Source organism: Notolepis coatsorum (assembly GCF_963971535.1).
Source record: "Notolepis coatsorum genome assembly, chromosome: 12".
Taxonomy (NCBI): domain Eukaryota; kingdom Metazoa; phylum Chordata; class Actinopteri; order Aulopiformes; family Paralepididae; genus Notolepis; species Notolepis coatsorum.
The window spans coordinates 16,406,325-16,422,307 of NC_140176.1; the positions used below are offsets into that span (position 1 = coordinate 16,406,325).

The 15,983-nt window shown below is 44.8% G+C and overlaps 1 protein-coding gene across 1 annotated transcript in view; it reads left to right on the forward strand.

The window, feature by feature from the left end:
- The first annotated feature begins 405 nt into the window (after positions 1-405).
- LOC311237741 (cadherin-20-like) overlaps positions 406-15,983 on the forward strand; it is a 57,450-nt gene continuing 41,872 nt past the window's right edge. Inside the window, exons 1-5 of the mRNA XM_084325717.1 lie at positions 406-656; positions 7,553-7,847; positions 9,487-9,606; positions 13,306-13,473; positions 15,710-15,897. Of these exons, the coding sequence (XP_084181843.1) occupies positions 459-656; positions 7,553-7,847; positions 9,487-9,606; positions 13,306-13,473; positions 15,710-15,897 (969 nt within the window). The 5' untranslated portion in view covers positions 406-458. The remainder of the gene's footprint in view (positions 657-7,552; positions 7,848-9,486; positions 9,607-13,305; positions 13,474-15,709; positions 15,898-15,983) is intronic.

Sequence of the window (15,983 nt, forward strand, 5' to 3'; positions counted from 1 at the left end):
CATATTACTCCTCGTCTCATTCGAACCTAGAACTGTGCCCGTGGCAAACAGCTGTTACTGTTAGTAACACAAGTGCTACAATTGCTCAGTGTCAGCCATTATTGGCAGCCGCGCAATTTGGAGAAGACGCTGCTATCTGTATCCATGAGCTGTGTGTTGATTGTCAGGTTCATCATCCATGTGTGTGTGTAACTTTGGTTGCCATTGTCAATTTGGGCACGAATCGATCAGAATAACCCACAACGTACAAGTGCACTGATAATATTTTTGTCCTTTAAACATTGTCTTTATGTGGACATAAATAAAGATTCTAAATGTGTGTGTGTGTGTGTGCAGGATATCTAGTGAGCAGACGGTGGGGAAATCCAGGACTGGGGCGACGGACATCTTGAACATCAGTCCAGTTTGGAGAACAGAGGTGAAGTGTGTGACCACCACGCCATAAAAAAAAGAATAAAATGGGGCCGCATCTTCTGAGACTCGCGCTCGTCGTGATCCTGACCCTACTGCCCCACTGCCTTCTGGGTAAACCCATGGCGGCCGGAGAGAAGGACGGCGGTTCACCTCTGCTCCGGAGAGTGAAGCGAAGCTGGGTGTGGAACCAGTTCTTTGTGCTGGAGGAGTACATGGGGCTGGAGACTCAATACATCGGAAAGGTCAGTCTACTGCAGGTCATCCGCACACACACACACACGTGCACGCACACACACACGCACGCACACACACACACACACACACACACACACACACAGACAGAAAAACTAAGGCAAAGTATAGAGTAGACCAAATATAGATATATTTTCCATCTCAGTCGAGGAACAGCTCGCTATACTTTGAGACCTTTCGCCTTGTCTGCCTCAGGTGAGAGGTAGAGTGCCGTAGGCGTTGCAAAGTCAATTCCACTCTTAGCCCTTTCACTACCACGCTGCAGAAGGTTAACCCTTTCACTACCACACTACAGATGGTTACCCTGCTGTAGTGTGGTAGTGAAAGGGTTAACCGTCTGTAGCGTGGTAGTGAAAGGGTCAATCGTCTGTAGTGTGGTAGTGAAAGGGTTAACCGTCTAGTAGTGTGGTATCAAAAGGGCTAACCTTCTGTAGTGTGGTTGTGAAAGGGTTAACCTTCTGTGGTGTGGTCGTGAAAGGGTTAACCATTTGTCGTGTGGCAGTGAAAGGGTTAACCTTCTGTATTGTCGCAGTGAAAAGGGTTAACCCTTTGGTAGTGTGGTAGTGAAAGGGTTAACGCTCCACACACTGTATAGGGAGGTGTAGTGGTTACGGTACGTCATTGCTGTTTCCGGCCGGTCCACCTCGCAAAATTGCAACGTATTTCCCCATTGCCCATTTCTAAATCGGCTCGTTTAAAACAAATAAAGCATGAACATTTGCATGGTGTACCTTTCTGTGCGTATTCATCCACAATCTATAGCTCAACGCGAAAATATTCGCAATTAATCGTAAAGAAAAATCGCAGAATCTTATTTCAACCAAACATGCTTAAACAATAACGTTTAGCGATAGAAGGCAACTCATTTTGTGCAAAAATGGGAAGCTTTGAGGCAGAATTGTTACAATAGCCGATCATCCATTTTCCCAATGATAAATCCCTATACAGGGTGGACCTCGCGGGCGGTCCAAAGTGACGTCAGACTACACACCTCCCTATAGCACTGGCCTCTGTCGGTCCGGAGGATCTCTCATAGGTGAGCACCGTGACCCCGACGTTACCCTCCCAAGCCTTGGCCTGAGCCGAGCACGTCATCGCGAGAGAAAAGATCACGGACGGGGGGCCAAGTCGAGCTCACAGCCTCCGCGCCCAGATAGAGGCCCCCTTCACGGGGCTTTGATGGGGTGCCACACAATGGGGAGTGAGTTAATTGAGTCGAGCCGGGGGCTTCTTCACACACTCAACCCAGTTCCACAGAGGTAGCTGGCGCGTCAACACACGAGCGGCCGAGGACGAGGCGCCGGGAGATTCTCTCACAAAAAGGGACCCTTTGATCGCTCAACCGTCGCAGAGCGAAAACTGAACTTTAGCTCCACGGGAGAATAATTGAAACCTCAGTCGTTCCAAAGTCACAGCGGTTCACAATGGTTAGGAAACAGCAATGGTAGCGATCGTTACTATGAATGTGTCTTTGTCTTGTCGAGGAGAGATGGAAAAAAAGAGAACCTACAAAGCTGCTTTGTTGAATTTCTTTTTTTGGTGCGTGACTATAATGCACGAGGAACACAAGACAACTTGGATGCATGTCGTTGTGACTGAATAGAACAAAAGCAGCCCCTGGAAGCCTGCTGTCAAAACCCCCCAGTCTCTCCATCTCCACACGGGGGGGGGCCATTAACGCAGAAAGATACACTTCCCTGATCTGAAAACCTGTATGAACGGCTTTGAATCCACACGTTCTTTTATTGAATTCACTGCCGCCTCATTATTCTCTATTGACCTTAAAAGGATGCAGTGGTAATCCCACCCTGCTCAGAGGCTCTCTCTCCGTCTGGAACACTGCACTTGGGGTATCTGTGTTCAACTGCAAAAACCTACCTAATTACGGTTATGGAATAATAACGCACTATTTAATAGAGCAGAGGTACCCAAACTCTTCAGACCATGTACCACTATGTACCAAACCAAACCTTCCAAGTACCCCTTGCCACTGCTGAGGCCGACCTTGTAACAAGGGAAGTCCACCCCTGACTACTACTGCTGCTATTATTACTGATACTACTACTACTACTACTACTACTAACACGACAGGGGCTCAGGAGGTAGAGCGGTCGTCTGGTAATCGGGAAAGGTTCCCGGTTCGATTCCCGCAGCTCTCCCCCCGGGCAGCGTGTCGAAAGTGTCCTTGAGCAAGACACTTAACCCCTAACTGCTCCGATGAGCAGGTTGGCACCTTGCATGGTTGCCTCCGCCGTCGGTGTGTGAATGTGTGAGTGAATGGGTAAAATGTGAGGAACAAATTGTAAAGTGCTTTGGATAAAAGCGCTATATAAATTATTTACTACTACTAACACAACTACTAACACAACTACTACTACTACTACTACTACTACTACTAGTACTACTACTACTACTACTACTACTACTACTACTACTACTACTACTACTACTACTACTGATATAATACTACTACTACTACTACTACTACTACTACTACTAATACTACTACTACTGATACTAATACTACTACTACTGATACTAATACTACTACTACTACCACTACTACTACTACTGATACTAATACTACTACTACTACTACTACTACTACTACTACTACTACTACTACTACTACTACTACTACTACTACTACTACTACTACTGATACTACTACTACTACTACTACTACTACTACTACTACTACTACCACTACTACTACTACTACTACTACTACTACTACTACTACTACTACTACTACTACTACGACTACTACTATGACTACTACTACTACTACTGATACTACTACTAACACTACTAATATTAATACTACTACCGATACTACTATTACTACTGAGGGGGCTGTTAACGATTGCGAGGGGGCACTTTCTTTCATAAAATTAAATAAATGTATTTAACCATGGCCTCAGAAAGGCTAATTAACAACAACATGAGGCTACTGTCACAAAATCAAAGAATATTAATCCGAGCACTCACAAGAATCACTCCAAATCAGCAGGGGGAGGGGTGTAGAAACAGCTGTTTGCGACTTGCAGCTCTTTCTCTCTCGTTGACTGTTCACTTCGCTGCTGTTTCCCTTTCATCTGTGGATTGCTATAATGAGTGTGTGGAGGGGGGAGGGGGGGGGGGGGGGCGTGGGGGCATTATGACCGAAAGTTCTATTTAAAACCACGAAAAACAAGAAGGCTAAGAAACCGGATTAAGTGACATGTTCTGTCTGTCTATCATCTCATTCAGTACTATGGACAGCGTAGAACCTAGGCACCACCCACTACACAGCTAAGCTATAATCACATGTACCTCGGCCAAAAAATGTGTTGTTTTTCCTATTTTTCTATTAGATACATAAAGCTTAAACAGAAGGGGTAAATTAAATTACATTTATTTGGTTTTAAGTTAAGGACATGGGCCAGTTGGAGTGTAATTGTTAGGCCTTTCAGCAAGGCTCTTGCCTACACTATGTGGAGCCTTGCATGTGTTTAGTTTATATCGACAATCAATAACAAATGCACAGCCAACAGTCATGCATACATTATAGAATCATCGAGGCTGACACAATAAAGTTTCAAAAACCTATTTCCATTGTGGACCACGTTTAAAAGTCAAGATGCATGTGCAGTCCCTTATGCATCCGGCACATTTAGCATAAAACGCCTGCATCAGTATTCCATTCCACCAACAATAATAATGCATTGTATCCTACCAGAATTGGTTTGGCCGCATAAGCTCCGCCTCCACCACAGTTTGGGACATGCGTAACTGGACTAGAGAATATGGAGGGAGTGTTAAGATTCCCAAAAGCAGTGTATGTTCTGATTGATTGAAAACTTTATTAACAGATTGCAGAATGGGTACAATACAGTACGGCTCAATACAAACAATTGTTAAGGGGATGCAGACCAGAGAAAGACTTTCGTCTTGTTTACATCAGGGTCCCCCATTTTCAATTCATCAATACATTTATGACATACATGACATACAGATATACAGTACTGTTTCATCAAGACATTTATGACATGCAAGACATACAAATATACAGTACTGTTTAAGAGAAAGAGATCATAAAAAATATATATACTGTACATTCGAAGGGGAAGAAACTGTACATTGGAGGGGGTTGGGTGGGTGGGTGGGGCAGGGTTTGGACATTTACCGGGGCCAGTTTCTAATTGCAGCCACCCGTAGATGCTCTTTGAGAGCGGTTTTGAAGGAGGGTAGGGATTCACATAATTTTACCGCTGTGGGTAGGGCGTTCCACATTGTTGTGGCATAATTGCGAAACGTGTTTAGTCCCTTGTTTGAGCCGAATCTGGGTTGAACATGATTTGTGGAACTCCCTCTGGTGTTGTGGTCGTGGAATTCACTGACCTTTGGGAAGTATTTGAATGCCCCTGAACACGAGTAACAAGTCTCAAGAGAGCGGCGCGCCCAAGTCTGTCTCTTTCAGACACTGTGTCCGTGTGGCATATTTAAATGCACACAAATCTCACCCCGTGTTTGTTTACCATTTAGTGTTCAGAGAGCTACTTTTCAGTCCCACCCCCTGAGCCTCTGAGCCTGAAGGAAAGGAGCCATGCTGACGGGTTGTTATATTTCCCAGAGAGCTTGACTTGGTTGGTATATTTGGACGTGTCCCTTTGTCCTTTCACTTTTTAAGATTGTTGTGCTTTTAGTTGGGTTTGTAAAAGTTTGCATCACGGCTGTCGTTTAGCTACACAGTATGTCGGAAATGCTTAACCTGAATAATTTTTCAGCCCCATCCCCCTCCCTCCCTTCAAGAGCCGTTGTCTCTTGCCAGGCCATCATTGTAAATAAGAATTTGTTCTTAATTGATTTGCCTGGTTAAATAAAGGTAAAATAAAAAGAGCTACTCAGGACAGAAGTCGCTGTGGTATATGACGAGGCGCATGGAGAGAGAGAGAGAGAGAGAGAGAGAGAGAGAGAGAGAGAGAGAGAGAGAGACCTCATCTCCTCCTCATCCTACCTCGCCTCGCCTCACCCCTGTAGAGGCACATGCCGCAAAGCAGGTATTCCTGTGCCCCAGAGACCTACGCGGGGTCCTGCGCGGGGCCGCGGGGCCGAGATCAGACGGGTAATTGATAGCCTGAGTGTCAGTGTTCGTAGGGCGTGGGTGGAGAGGAGGGATCAGTGGAGGGAGAAAGGAGATGAGGAGGAGGAGGAGGAGGTGCGGGGAGGGGAGGGGGACCTCCCTGAGATATATCACCACGAGACATGGGGCTGAGGCCCACAATGGGCTGATCTGAAAATCTACGCTGAGCCGAGCTGAGCCGAGCTGAGCCGGGTGTGCAGTAGAGAGAGTGAAGGTGGGCACATTGTCCCAAGAGATAGGGGGAAAGCTATAATACCTGCCTCTTTGCAATGATACGAATCGATAAGATTGCTGCCAAACTGATCACCGGAATACAAAAACGCCACCACCACCACGACAACAACAACAACAACAACAACAACAACAACAACAACAACAACAACAACAACAACAACAACAACAACAACAACAGCAACAGGTTCTGTAGTTGCAACTCTCTGTAGTTTGGACAACTTCAGTGTTGTCATTTCATTATGTAATTCAGTAGCAATGGGGAAAGGATTTACTCCGGAGTACCTTAACCCTTTCACTACCACACTACCAAAATGGTTAACCCTTCCACTGCGACAATACATAAGGTTAACCCTTTCACTGCCACACGACAAAGGGTTAACCCTTTCACAACCATGCTACGGAAGGTTAACCTTTCACTACCACACTACAGACGGTTAAAGAGAGTGCTACTGTGTGGAGACAGCATGGTGTGTGTGTGAATGAATGAATGAATGAATGAATGAAAACTTTATTTAACAGATTGCAGAATGGGTACAATACAGTACGGCTCAATACACACAATTGTTAAGGGGATGCAGACCAGAGAAAGACGTTTGTCTTGTTTACATCAGGGTCCATTTTCAATTCATAGTGTGTGTTGTGTTGTGTTGTGTTGTGTTGTGTTGTGTTGTGTTGCCTGGTTGCGACAGAGGGCATACACTGCACCCCTGTTGATTATATATGAGACCGACATCGATGGAGGGGTTTAATTCTGGTCTGCTGAAGACAGTGGCAAGTGCTCATCATGCTGAGAGACTCTCTGGGGACAGAATGAGGAGTGATTGCACGTCACCAACAGGCTGGCATTTGCACTAACGGACCCACAAAAGACCTCTGATTGCACTGCAGGGCCCATGGCAACAGCCAAACTGATCAGGGGCGCAAGTTGTGATTAGACCCCCCCCCCCCCCCCCCCCCCCCCCCATGTACAGCTAGAGTTACACACACGCACGCACGCATGCACACACGCACGCACACACACACACACACACACACACACACACACACACACTGACTGTTAGTTTCCAACTGACACCAGCTCAGCGCCAACTCACCATTACAGCCCTGGGGTCAGTTTAACTTCTGGTCCATTCAGGAAGTGATGTGTATAAATAATATACATAAATATTTTTATACATATTTTTATTAAAAAAAAATATTATAATTATAGATATCTTTTTTATTTTTACTTTGTCTTGTGACCTGAAATGTTATTGTTATTGTCGATGATCTGTTAATTATTATTACTACTATTATTTTTTATTTTATTTATTCAATACATTATTCTTTACATTATTTATTATAGTGTTATGGTATGTCTTGTTATATGTTGTTATGTTATAATGTGAAATAAAAAAGATTTGATCCAAATAAAAATAAAAAATTATTATAAGATATTATAATTTCAGCAGGTTTTCCAGACCGGCTGTATTGCAATTATGATCGGACGCATTGATCTCTGAACACCCGCCTCTCGACTTCTCACAGCTCCACTCGGACATGGACAAAGGGGACGGCTCCATCAAGTACATCCTGACCGGCGAGGGCGCGGGCACCACCTTCACCATCGACGACAGCACGGGCGACATCCACGCCATCCAGAGGCTGGACAGGGAGGTCAAGGCCCAGTACGCGCTCCGCGCCCAGGCCGTCAACCGTCTGACGGACAGGCCCCTGGAGCCCGAGTCCCAGTTCATCGTCAAGATCCAGGACATCAACGACAACGAGCCCAGGTTCTTGGATGGACCCTACAAGGCCACCGTACCTGAGATGTCTAACATTGGTGAGTGTGTGACGTGTGAGGGTGAGAGAATGACACAGGGCTGTCCCCGACTAAGGATTTGGATGGTCGACTATGATTGGCCAAAATTTGCCGTTAGTCGACTATTGGTCGACTAAAAAATAAAATAAAATAAAAAGTATAATATTTAAAGAAATATATATTATTATTATTTTTTTGTATCATTCCATTTGGGCTGTGGGGGGTGCTTAATGTCTGAAGGAGTCGACTGAAGGCTTCTTGTCCTCTGCAAAAGCATGCAATTGGTCCACTGATGGATACATCTTGATATTTGTCTAGTCTAGTGTGTTCATTAGACGGGTGAAATCCTCTTTCAGTGCCTCTGTGCCTGTTTTCGTAGGCAGTTAGCCTCTGGTATGCGTGCCATTAGCGTTAGCTAATGACAAGACGGAAAGAACATTATATCACTTTTTCAGCTTTTGAGTGCTGCTGCGTATCATACAGTAGCCCTACGGTATTGTATTACCACTGCTGCTTCCAAACAATCTTGCTCTTACAGACGAGCTGTATTCAGGTTCCTTTGAAGTGAATAAGCACAGTCAATTGAGCACCACAGATGAAGAACCAAGTAACTCTGTTTTAACTTTCAAACTTTTATTATCTAAAGATTGAGTGTTCATTCATTCATAGTTAAAGGGTTTAAAGGGACTTTACAACTGCAAATACATGGGCTTTTCAAAACAGTTATATGGTTCTTCAACTCCAATAGGGCTGAATGATTTGGTAAAAATATCTAATTGCGATTATTTTGACTGATAATGCAATTGCGATTATGAATCGTGATATTAAATTAAAATAAAATCGTATTAAAAACAGGGATGTGTACCAAATAAATATGTTTTCTTAAATGTGTAGAATGCAATTTGTAGGCTTGGACGTCTCGGCAGCACCACAATACATAATTTTAGAATGCTATTTAACATTTTGCCTTTAAGATTCAAGATTCAAGAGGTTTATTTGTCACATACATACCAGGGCATACAGTGAAATGCGGGTGGCCATGCCCGCTTTGATTGTGCAATAATACTAAATAATAAAATAGACATAATAAACAGGTAATAAAATAGACATAAAATAGGCATGATAAAATAAACATGCTAAAGTCCTGAGATGCAGTGCAATACAATGTTAGCTACGGATTTAAGGCACAGGGTCCTATGTACACTACTATACAATATACAGTTTTTACTCTTATATCCTTATGCTATACTTGCTATATCTAAACTATACTATACAAGAACCTCATCAGTTATTTCCTTAAAGTGACCTTTATTTTCCTTGTTCCTTTTAAAGTGTCCTTTCCATTTTGTTTAAAGTGTTTAATAGTGCGCCTCCTGCGATTTGGACGTTGCACGTGGCCATATTGAGATTTCAATAACACTTGATTAATTGTTCAGCCCTAGTCTCACAGGTTAAATTCCCAGAGCCATCTCTAGTTCTTCACAGCTGGACAAACTCTCCCCATTTTGGTTTAAGATGCTAACCTCGTCAGCACTGCTAACTCACCTGTCCTCCTCCTCCTCCTCTCTCCCTCTCTCCTTGATTCTCCAAACGTCCTTGCCTTTCTATTTCTATCCTGGTGTTGGCTGCCTCTCACCATGGCTTCTTCTCCCGTCCCCAGGAACATCTGTCATCCAGCTCACTGCCACAGATGCAGACGACCCCACGTATGGCAACAGCGCACGTGTCGTCTACAGCATCGTGGAGGGACAGCCGTACTTCTCAGTGGACGCCAAGACAGGTACGCTGACACCTTTACTTTAAAGGTCCACCTCGCCAGAAAACATCCTCGCACACACATCCAAAAACTCTTTAATAGTTTTGCACCCATTCATTTAGTTTGACAGTTGAGAGTAAATTTGTTTGAATATGGCCCCCAGTGGTGTCAGCGGGGACATTGAATCCTTGTGTTGGTTACAGATCAATTAAATGATATGGTGGCAGTCCCTATAAGATGAGGTATTGCTACTTTTTCATCTACATAATTTCATGGAGTAAAAGTCCTCCATTCAGAATTATACTTAAAGTATTTGATATTGAATGTACTTAAGTATCAAAAGTAAAAGTACACATTCTCTATGACGTTTATTTTATTCCAGTGCTTGGGAGCATTCAATTCTTGATCCATTGACCTCTAAAGGTTATGTTAAAAGTGGTACGTTGTACAGTTATGCTGCTCTGATTACTCTTGAAGTTGGCAGGCTTCAAATTTGAAAGTACATTATCTTCATATATTTGTTTTCTAAATCTTTTCTTTCACAGTAACTAGTAACTGAGTTAAATGCAGAGGAGTAAAGTACAATACCTCCTTTTCAAATGTAATTAGAGTACTATAGTACATAGTTACCTAAAATTGAAATACTCCCAAGAAAAGTGTTAAATATTCTTTAACTTTCCACTACTGAGTAGTGCAAACGATCACACTTTTAGGCTAGCTTGTTAGACACAAGTTACTGACTCAGGTCTGTAAGTCATTCATTCAACCTTTATTTCAAATAAAAGAGTTATTGAGGTCAAGCCCAAGGTTGAGCATCCATACATAATAAATACACAATAAATGCAATCACATTGAAGTTTATACAATCAATTAAAACAACTGCAGATTATGATGGCGATTAAGGATTTAAACTGACTAAAGGAGACCAAAGTATTGAGTTTTAGAGTTTGTTTGTATGATGTTCCACAGGCACAGAAGCTAAAAGCAGATTTCCCAAGTTCAGCACAAACTCTATAGGTGCTTTAACCCTTTCACTACCACACTACAGAAGGTTAGTCTGTAGTGTGGCAGTGAAAGGGCTAACCTTCTGTAGTGTGGTAGTGAAAGGGTTAACCCTTTGTCGGGTGGCAGTGAAAGGGTTAACAGTCTGTATTGTCGCAGTGAAAGGGTTAACTATTTGGTGGTGTGGTAGTGAAAGGGTTACGTGTAGGACAATCATTGAATTGTGTACCATGGGGTCCAGATGTCCACTCCAATAATAGTGAAGTGAGATCATTTTGGGCAATCTCCAACTCTGGCTTTATATAGAAACGGATGCCAATGCAGCTCTCGCCTCTCCCTGCTGGGGAGGACCATCCAACCCTGTTATACACCATAATAACCACCACTGGTGATAAATCTAACGGCTGAAAGATATACAGAGGGCTTAAAAGTCCCATCTCAGTACTTTACATAGTACATAGGACCTGGATTGTTCTTCCATTAACTCAATCAGCGCCAGAGGGCTCTGTGTACTTTGTCGGTTAAAAGGCCAACACTTTAAAGTATAGGAATACGTGGCAGTGTTTGCAGGGCTAAAAGTATATTATATATGGATATAATACTATTGCCCATTTGACATCGAGTATCTATCATTCAATATGTGAAATGGGGGGGGGGGGGGGGGGTCGTTTTTTTATGCTTTGATCGTCACCAACGGAATACGTTACACAGTACATTACACACATACGCTCTGATCGCAATGAAGGAATTCTTGGATCAACGCAAGATTGATACCATATAGCCCTTACCTTGACTAGGATGTACCCCAAAAAGAATATTCCAATTATCTGATCACCATTTCAAGTATTGATGTCGATCGTGTCGCCAACATAATCCACCAAAGAACATGAATCTGGAGTGTTTGATTCTTATAAATCCATGCGTTATAACCGCTCGCTGTGTGCCCTCCCATAAAACGGAGTGTGATTCTTGTCTTTATGTATCTATGTGTACCTACCCTCTGTACAGCACTTTGGTTGACATGCGTCATGTGAAATGTGCTATATAAATAAATCTGATTGATTGATTGATCGTCATGCCCGACAATGAAAAGTCCGCCTGGACCTATATAATCGACGCACACCCCAATACACAGAGTTTCAAAGGATGTGAAATACTGGCCGCAACCTACCAGGTGGCGATATTGGACTTTTGCGATCTCAGACCCATTCCCAATGATAATAACACCAGGCTCCCAGGATGGATAATGAATGAATATATCATAATAAAAGAAATAACGATGAAAACCCGACTTTTCTCGGGTTTGGCGCTCAAGCGTCGGCGAATTAACCCGACTTTATTTGGTTCTGGCGTACATTTAGTTAATGGTCACATCCCAAACAGGTTGCCTTTGATTTGAAGATGATCACAAGCCGACTTGTGCACATGAATATGTTCAACGTTGTGACGGATGACGTGATGCACATTGTTCTCCTACTCTGTGGACTTTGCGGTGTTCACTCAATTGAATATGAATATGGAATATACATTTTAATATGGCCACCAGTGATGTCATCAGGGACAGTGAATCCGTGTGTTGCATTAATTACAGCTCCATGAAATGATAAGGTGGGGGTCCCTATAGGACAAGATATTGCTATCGTTTCATCTACATCATTTCATTGAGCTGTAATTAACACAAGGATTGAATGTCCCCGATGACATCACTGGTGGTGGCGATATCCTAACTCATTTACTCTCAATAACTGTCAAACTAATTGAATGTGTTTTTGGATGTGTGTGATGAAATTATGTGCAAAATAAATCGGCATTGTTTTTTTTTTTACGAAGTGCCCCTCTAACATGGGTCGAGGATGAACCGGGATCCAATAGAGGACCCGTGTCACAACAACTCCGCTCTCAACCGTCTAGTCTTGTGTCCATTTCTGCCACCAGCTGACACAAGATATTCCCCCCGTAGCTGCCTTGGCGTAAGAAGCGGTAACGCTATCACTGAGCGCTCAAGCGCATTCTTGGCTGCTTCCTTGACCCCTGTTTAATTCTGTGCTGCATCCCGTGATGGCATGCTAGAATGCCCATGTATGGTTGTCCCTGGCAACGATGCTTTTGTTGATGAGGTTGCTTTCACCGGGCCGTCCCTCTGGCCCTCCTCGATCGCTATGCAAGTTCAGTACCTCGCCCGACATTCTGTCACGTGACCCCTTCTAACTAACTCTCCTCTCGTAAAGAGAGAAGAGAGGTTTCTACTAAGAAATGAAACCTTGATATTACTGGACAATGGGAATAAGATGAGCTGATTTGAATCGCTGAAGTTGACCTAAATCATTCATTACGGATGGTAATATTAGGACTGAAAGTGTTTATTTAAAATGTTTTCCCCTTTATTATGAAAGAGTCTCACCCATCCACCAACCCCACACCATCCTTTCGTTGTTATTTTACTTCTATCTGGTTCACTGTCCACATTCCAAGACGACACTGCCTTGACACACATGGCCCTAATCAGTGTCACCAGTCACCAGCCAATTGCTGACCCGCTAATTGCCTCTTTTTTCTTTGTGTGCTCTCTCTTTCTCCCTCTCTCTCTCTCTCTCTCTCTCTCTCTCTCTCTCCCTCTCTCTCTCTCTCCCTCCCTCTCTCCCTCCCTCTCTCCCTCTCTCTCTCTCTCTCTCTCTCTCTCTCTCTCTCTCTTCTCTCTCTCTCTCCATCTCTCCCCCCCAGGCCTGGTGCGGGTGTCTCTGGCAGACATGGACAGGGAGATCAGGGAGAACTATACGGTTGTCATCCAGGCTAAGGACATGGGGGGTCAGCTGGGGGGGCTGGCGGGGACCACCACTGTCAACATCACGCTCGGCGACGTAAACGACAACCCACCCATGTTTGATCAGAGTAAGAGAGACCCCACTTGAGTCCCCAGTTGTCCTCCTACGAGTTTTTCCTTTTTACTGATATTTACTCATATTGTTTCAGCTTATTTGTGTCCTTGTAGTTGGTTGGTTAGTTAGTTAGTTAGTTAGTTAGTTAGTTAGTTAGTTAGTTAGTTAGTTAGTTAGTTAGTTAGTTAGTTAGTTAGTTAGTTAGTTAGTTAGTTGGTTGGTTGGTTGGTTAGTTGGTTAGTTGGTTAGTTAGTTAGTTAGTTAGTTAGTTAGTTAGTTAGTTAGTTAGTTAGTTAGTTAGTTAGTTAGTTATTAGTTATTAGTTAGTTTCACCTGCATATGTCATAAGTAAGTAATCCTCCTACCCTTCTCCCTCCTTACTGACTCCATCCTCTGACTGTGGCCCTTGATTTCTTCGCCTCTACATCAACATTCAAAAACCCTGTGAAATATTTCTGCAGTTGACCATTTCATATCCCCCACTGTCCACATCATTAAACCCCCCCCCCCCCCCCCCCCCCCCCTCCTCGGTGACCACCAGTCATTTACCCCCCGGCCTCCTCTATCCCTACATTCAGCCTCCTCCTCCTCCTCGCTCTTCATCCCCCGGCCACCAGTCACCTCATGCTGTCTCTTTGATTGCCCCCATTTCAGCTCTCCTCATTATCCCATTCTAGAGGTCAGGGGGTTGGCTGGCTGTCCACAGTCATCCCGGCCTGTGGACTCTGAACACAATTGGTTCTGTATAGCGGCGCCAAACCTTTTTCTTGTTTTCTTCCTTGACTGTGATCATAGGGGACATTTTCTTTCTGTGCAACCATTTTTCGGGCCTTTTTGCCTTTTGTGCCTAAGTGCTTTTTGACATCATAAAGAATCATTCTTTTGAGCAGTTCTCAAAAAGATTCTGGTTCCTCGATGATTAGAGTCAAAGAACCTTTGAAGATCCGTATACTGTGCTTTTTAGTGTGTATAATCAGTCACTTCATCCCTCAATCCTTCCCCACCGGCTACCCTCCACACCCCCATCCCTCAAACCTTCCCAGCTACCAGCTACCCTCCACACCCCTCACCCTGTTCCATCCCTCAAACCTCCCCAGCTACCAGCTACCCTCCACACCTCACCCTGTTCCACCCCTCAAACCTCCCCAGCTACCAGCTACCCTCCACACCCCTCACCCTGTTCCACCCCTCAAACCTCCCCAGCTACACCCTCCACACCCCTCACCCTGTTCCATCCCTCAAACCTCCCCAGCTACCAGCTACCCTCCACACCCCTCACCCTGCTCCACCCCTCAAACCTCCCCAGCTACCAGCTACCCTCCACACCCCTCACCCTGTTCCATCCCTCAAACCTTCCCAGCTACCAGCTACCCTCCACACCCCTCACCCTTTTCCATCCCTCCTCGCCAGCCCCCAACCATTCCTCCCCCAATTAATGCCATCTCTGACTAGAGCGTTAAACTCTTCTGAAGACCTACAGGGGCTTCTGTCTGACAGGCACAATGTGTGACCATTTCGCTTTGGACCGTAGGAGGCCCAACCAATTACACAGCTGTCAGTCCCTGTTTTGAGGCGAGATTTAACAGTAGATGAAATTCAAGTTGATCCAAGAGACGATTCATTAGCCAATTCTGAGGATCTGCAGAGATGTTTGTGATAGACCGCCTTGTGTTGTGGGTGACCCTGCTGGGAGACGGCTAATGAGATGGTCGAAGATGTTTGGCGCCCTCTTGAGGACAAATGGGTTAAATAGATGCTGGTTGAATAACAAGTGGATTTGTTTCTCCCTCCTTATCTCTTTCTCTCTCCCTCTCTCTCTCTCCCCCTCTATCCCTCTTTCTCTCTCAATCCCTCTATATATCTCCCCCTCTCCTCTCTCTTCCCCCCTCTCTCTGTCACTCTCCCCCTCTCTCTCCCCCCCCTCTCTCCCTCTCTCCCTCGCCCTCTCTCTCCCTCCCCCTCTCTCTCTCCCTCGCCCTCTCTCTCCACCCCCTCTCTTCCCCCTCCCCCCTCTTTCTCTCTCTCTCCACCCCCTCTCTCTATCCCCCCTCTTCCCCCCCCTCCCTCTCTCTCTCCCTCCCTCCCCCTCCCTCTCTCTCTCTCTCTCTCCACCCCTTCTCTCTCCCTCCCTCCCTCCCCCCTCTCTCTCCCCCCTCTCTCTCTCCCACTCTCCCCCTCTCCCCCTCCCTCCCCCCCTCTCTCTCTCCCCACCCCCCCCCTCCCTCTCCCCCCCACCCCCCCTCTCTCAGGGCTATATCAGATGAGTATCCCAGAGTCTTCTCCAGTTGGTTCAGTGGTGGGTCGTATCTGGGCTAAGGACAGGGACATTGGACCCAACGCTGAGATGACGTACAACATAATTGACGGCGATGGGAAGGACAGCTTTGACATCAGCACTGACCCCACCAGGCACTTTGGCATCATCACCGTCAAGAAGGTACTGGGGAGGAATGTTTGAACATTGTCAGCATAAACCTTCATTAAAATGATAGCTTTGACAGACATATCAATCAGCTATTTTAC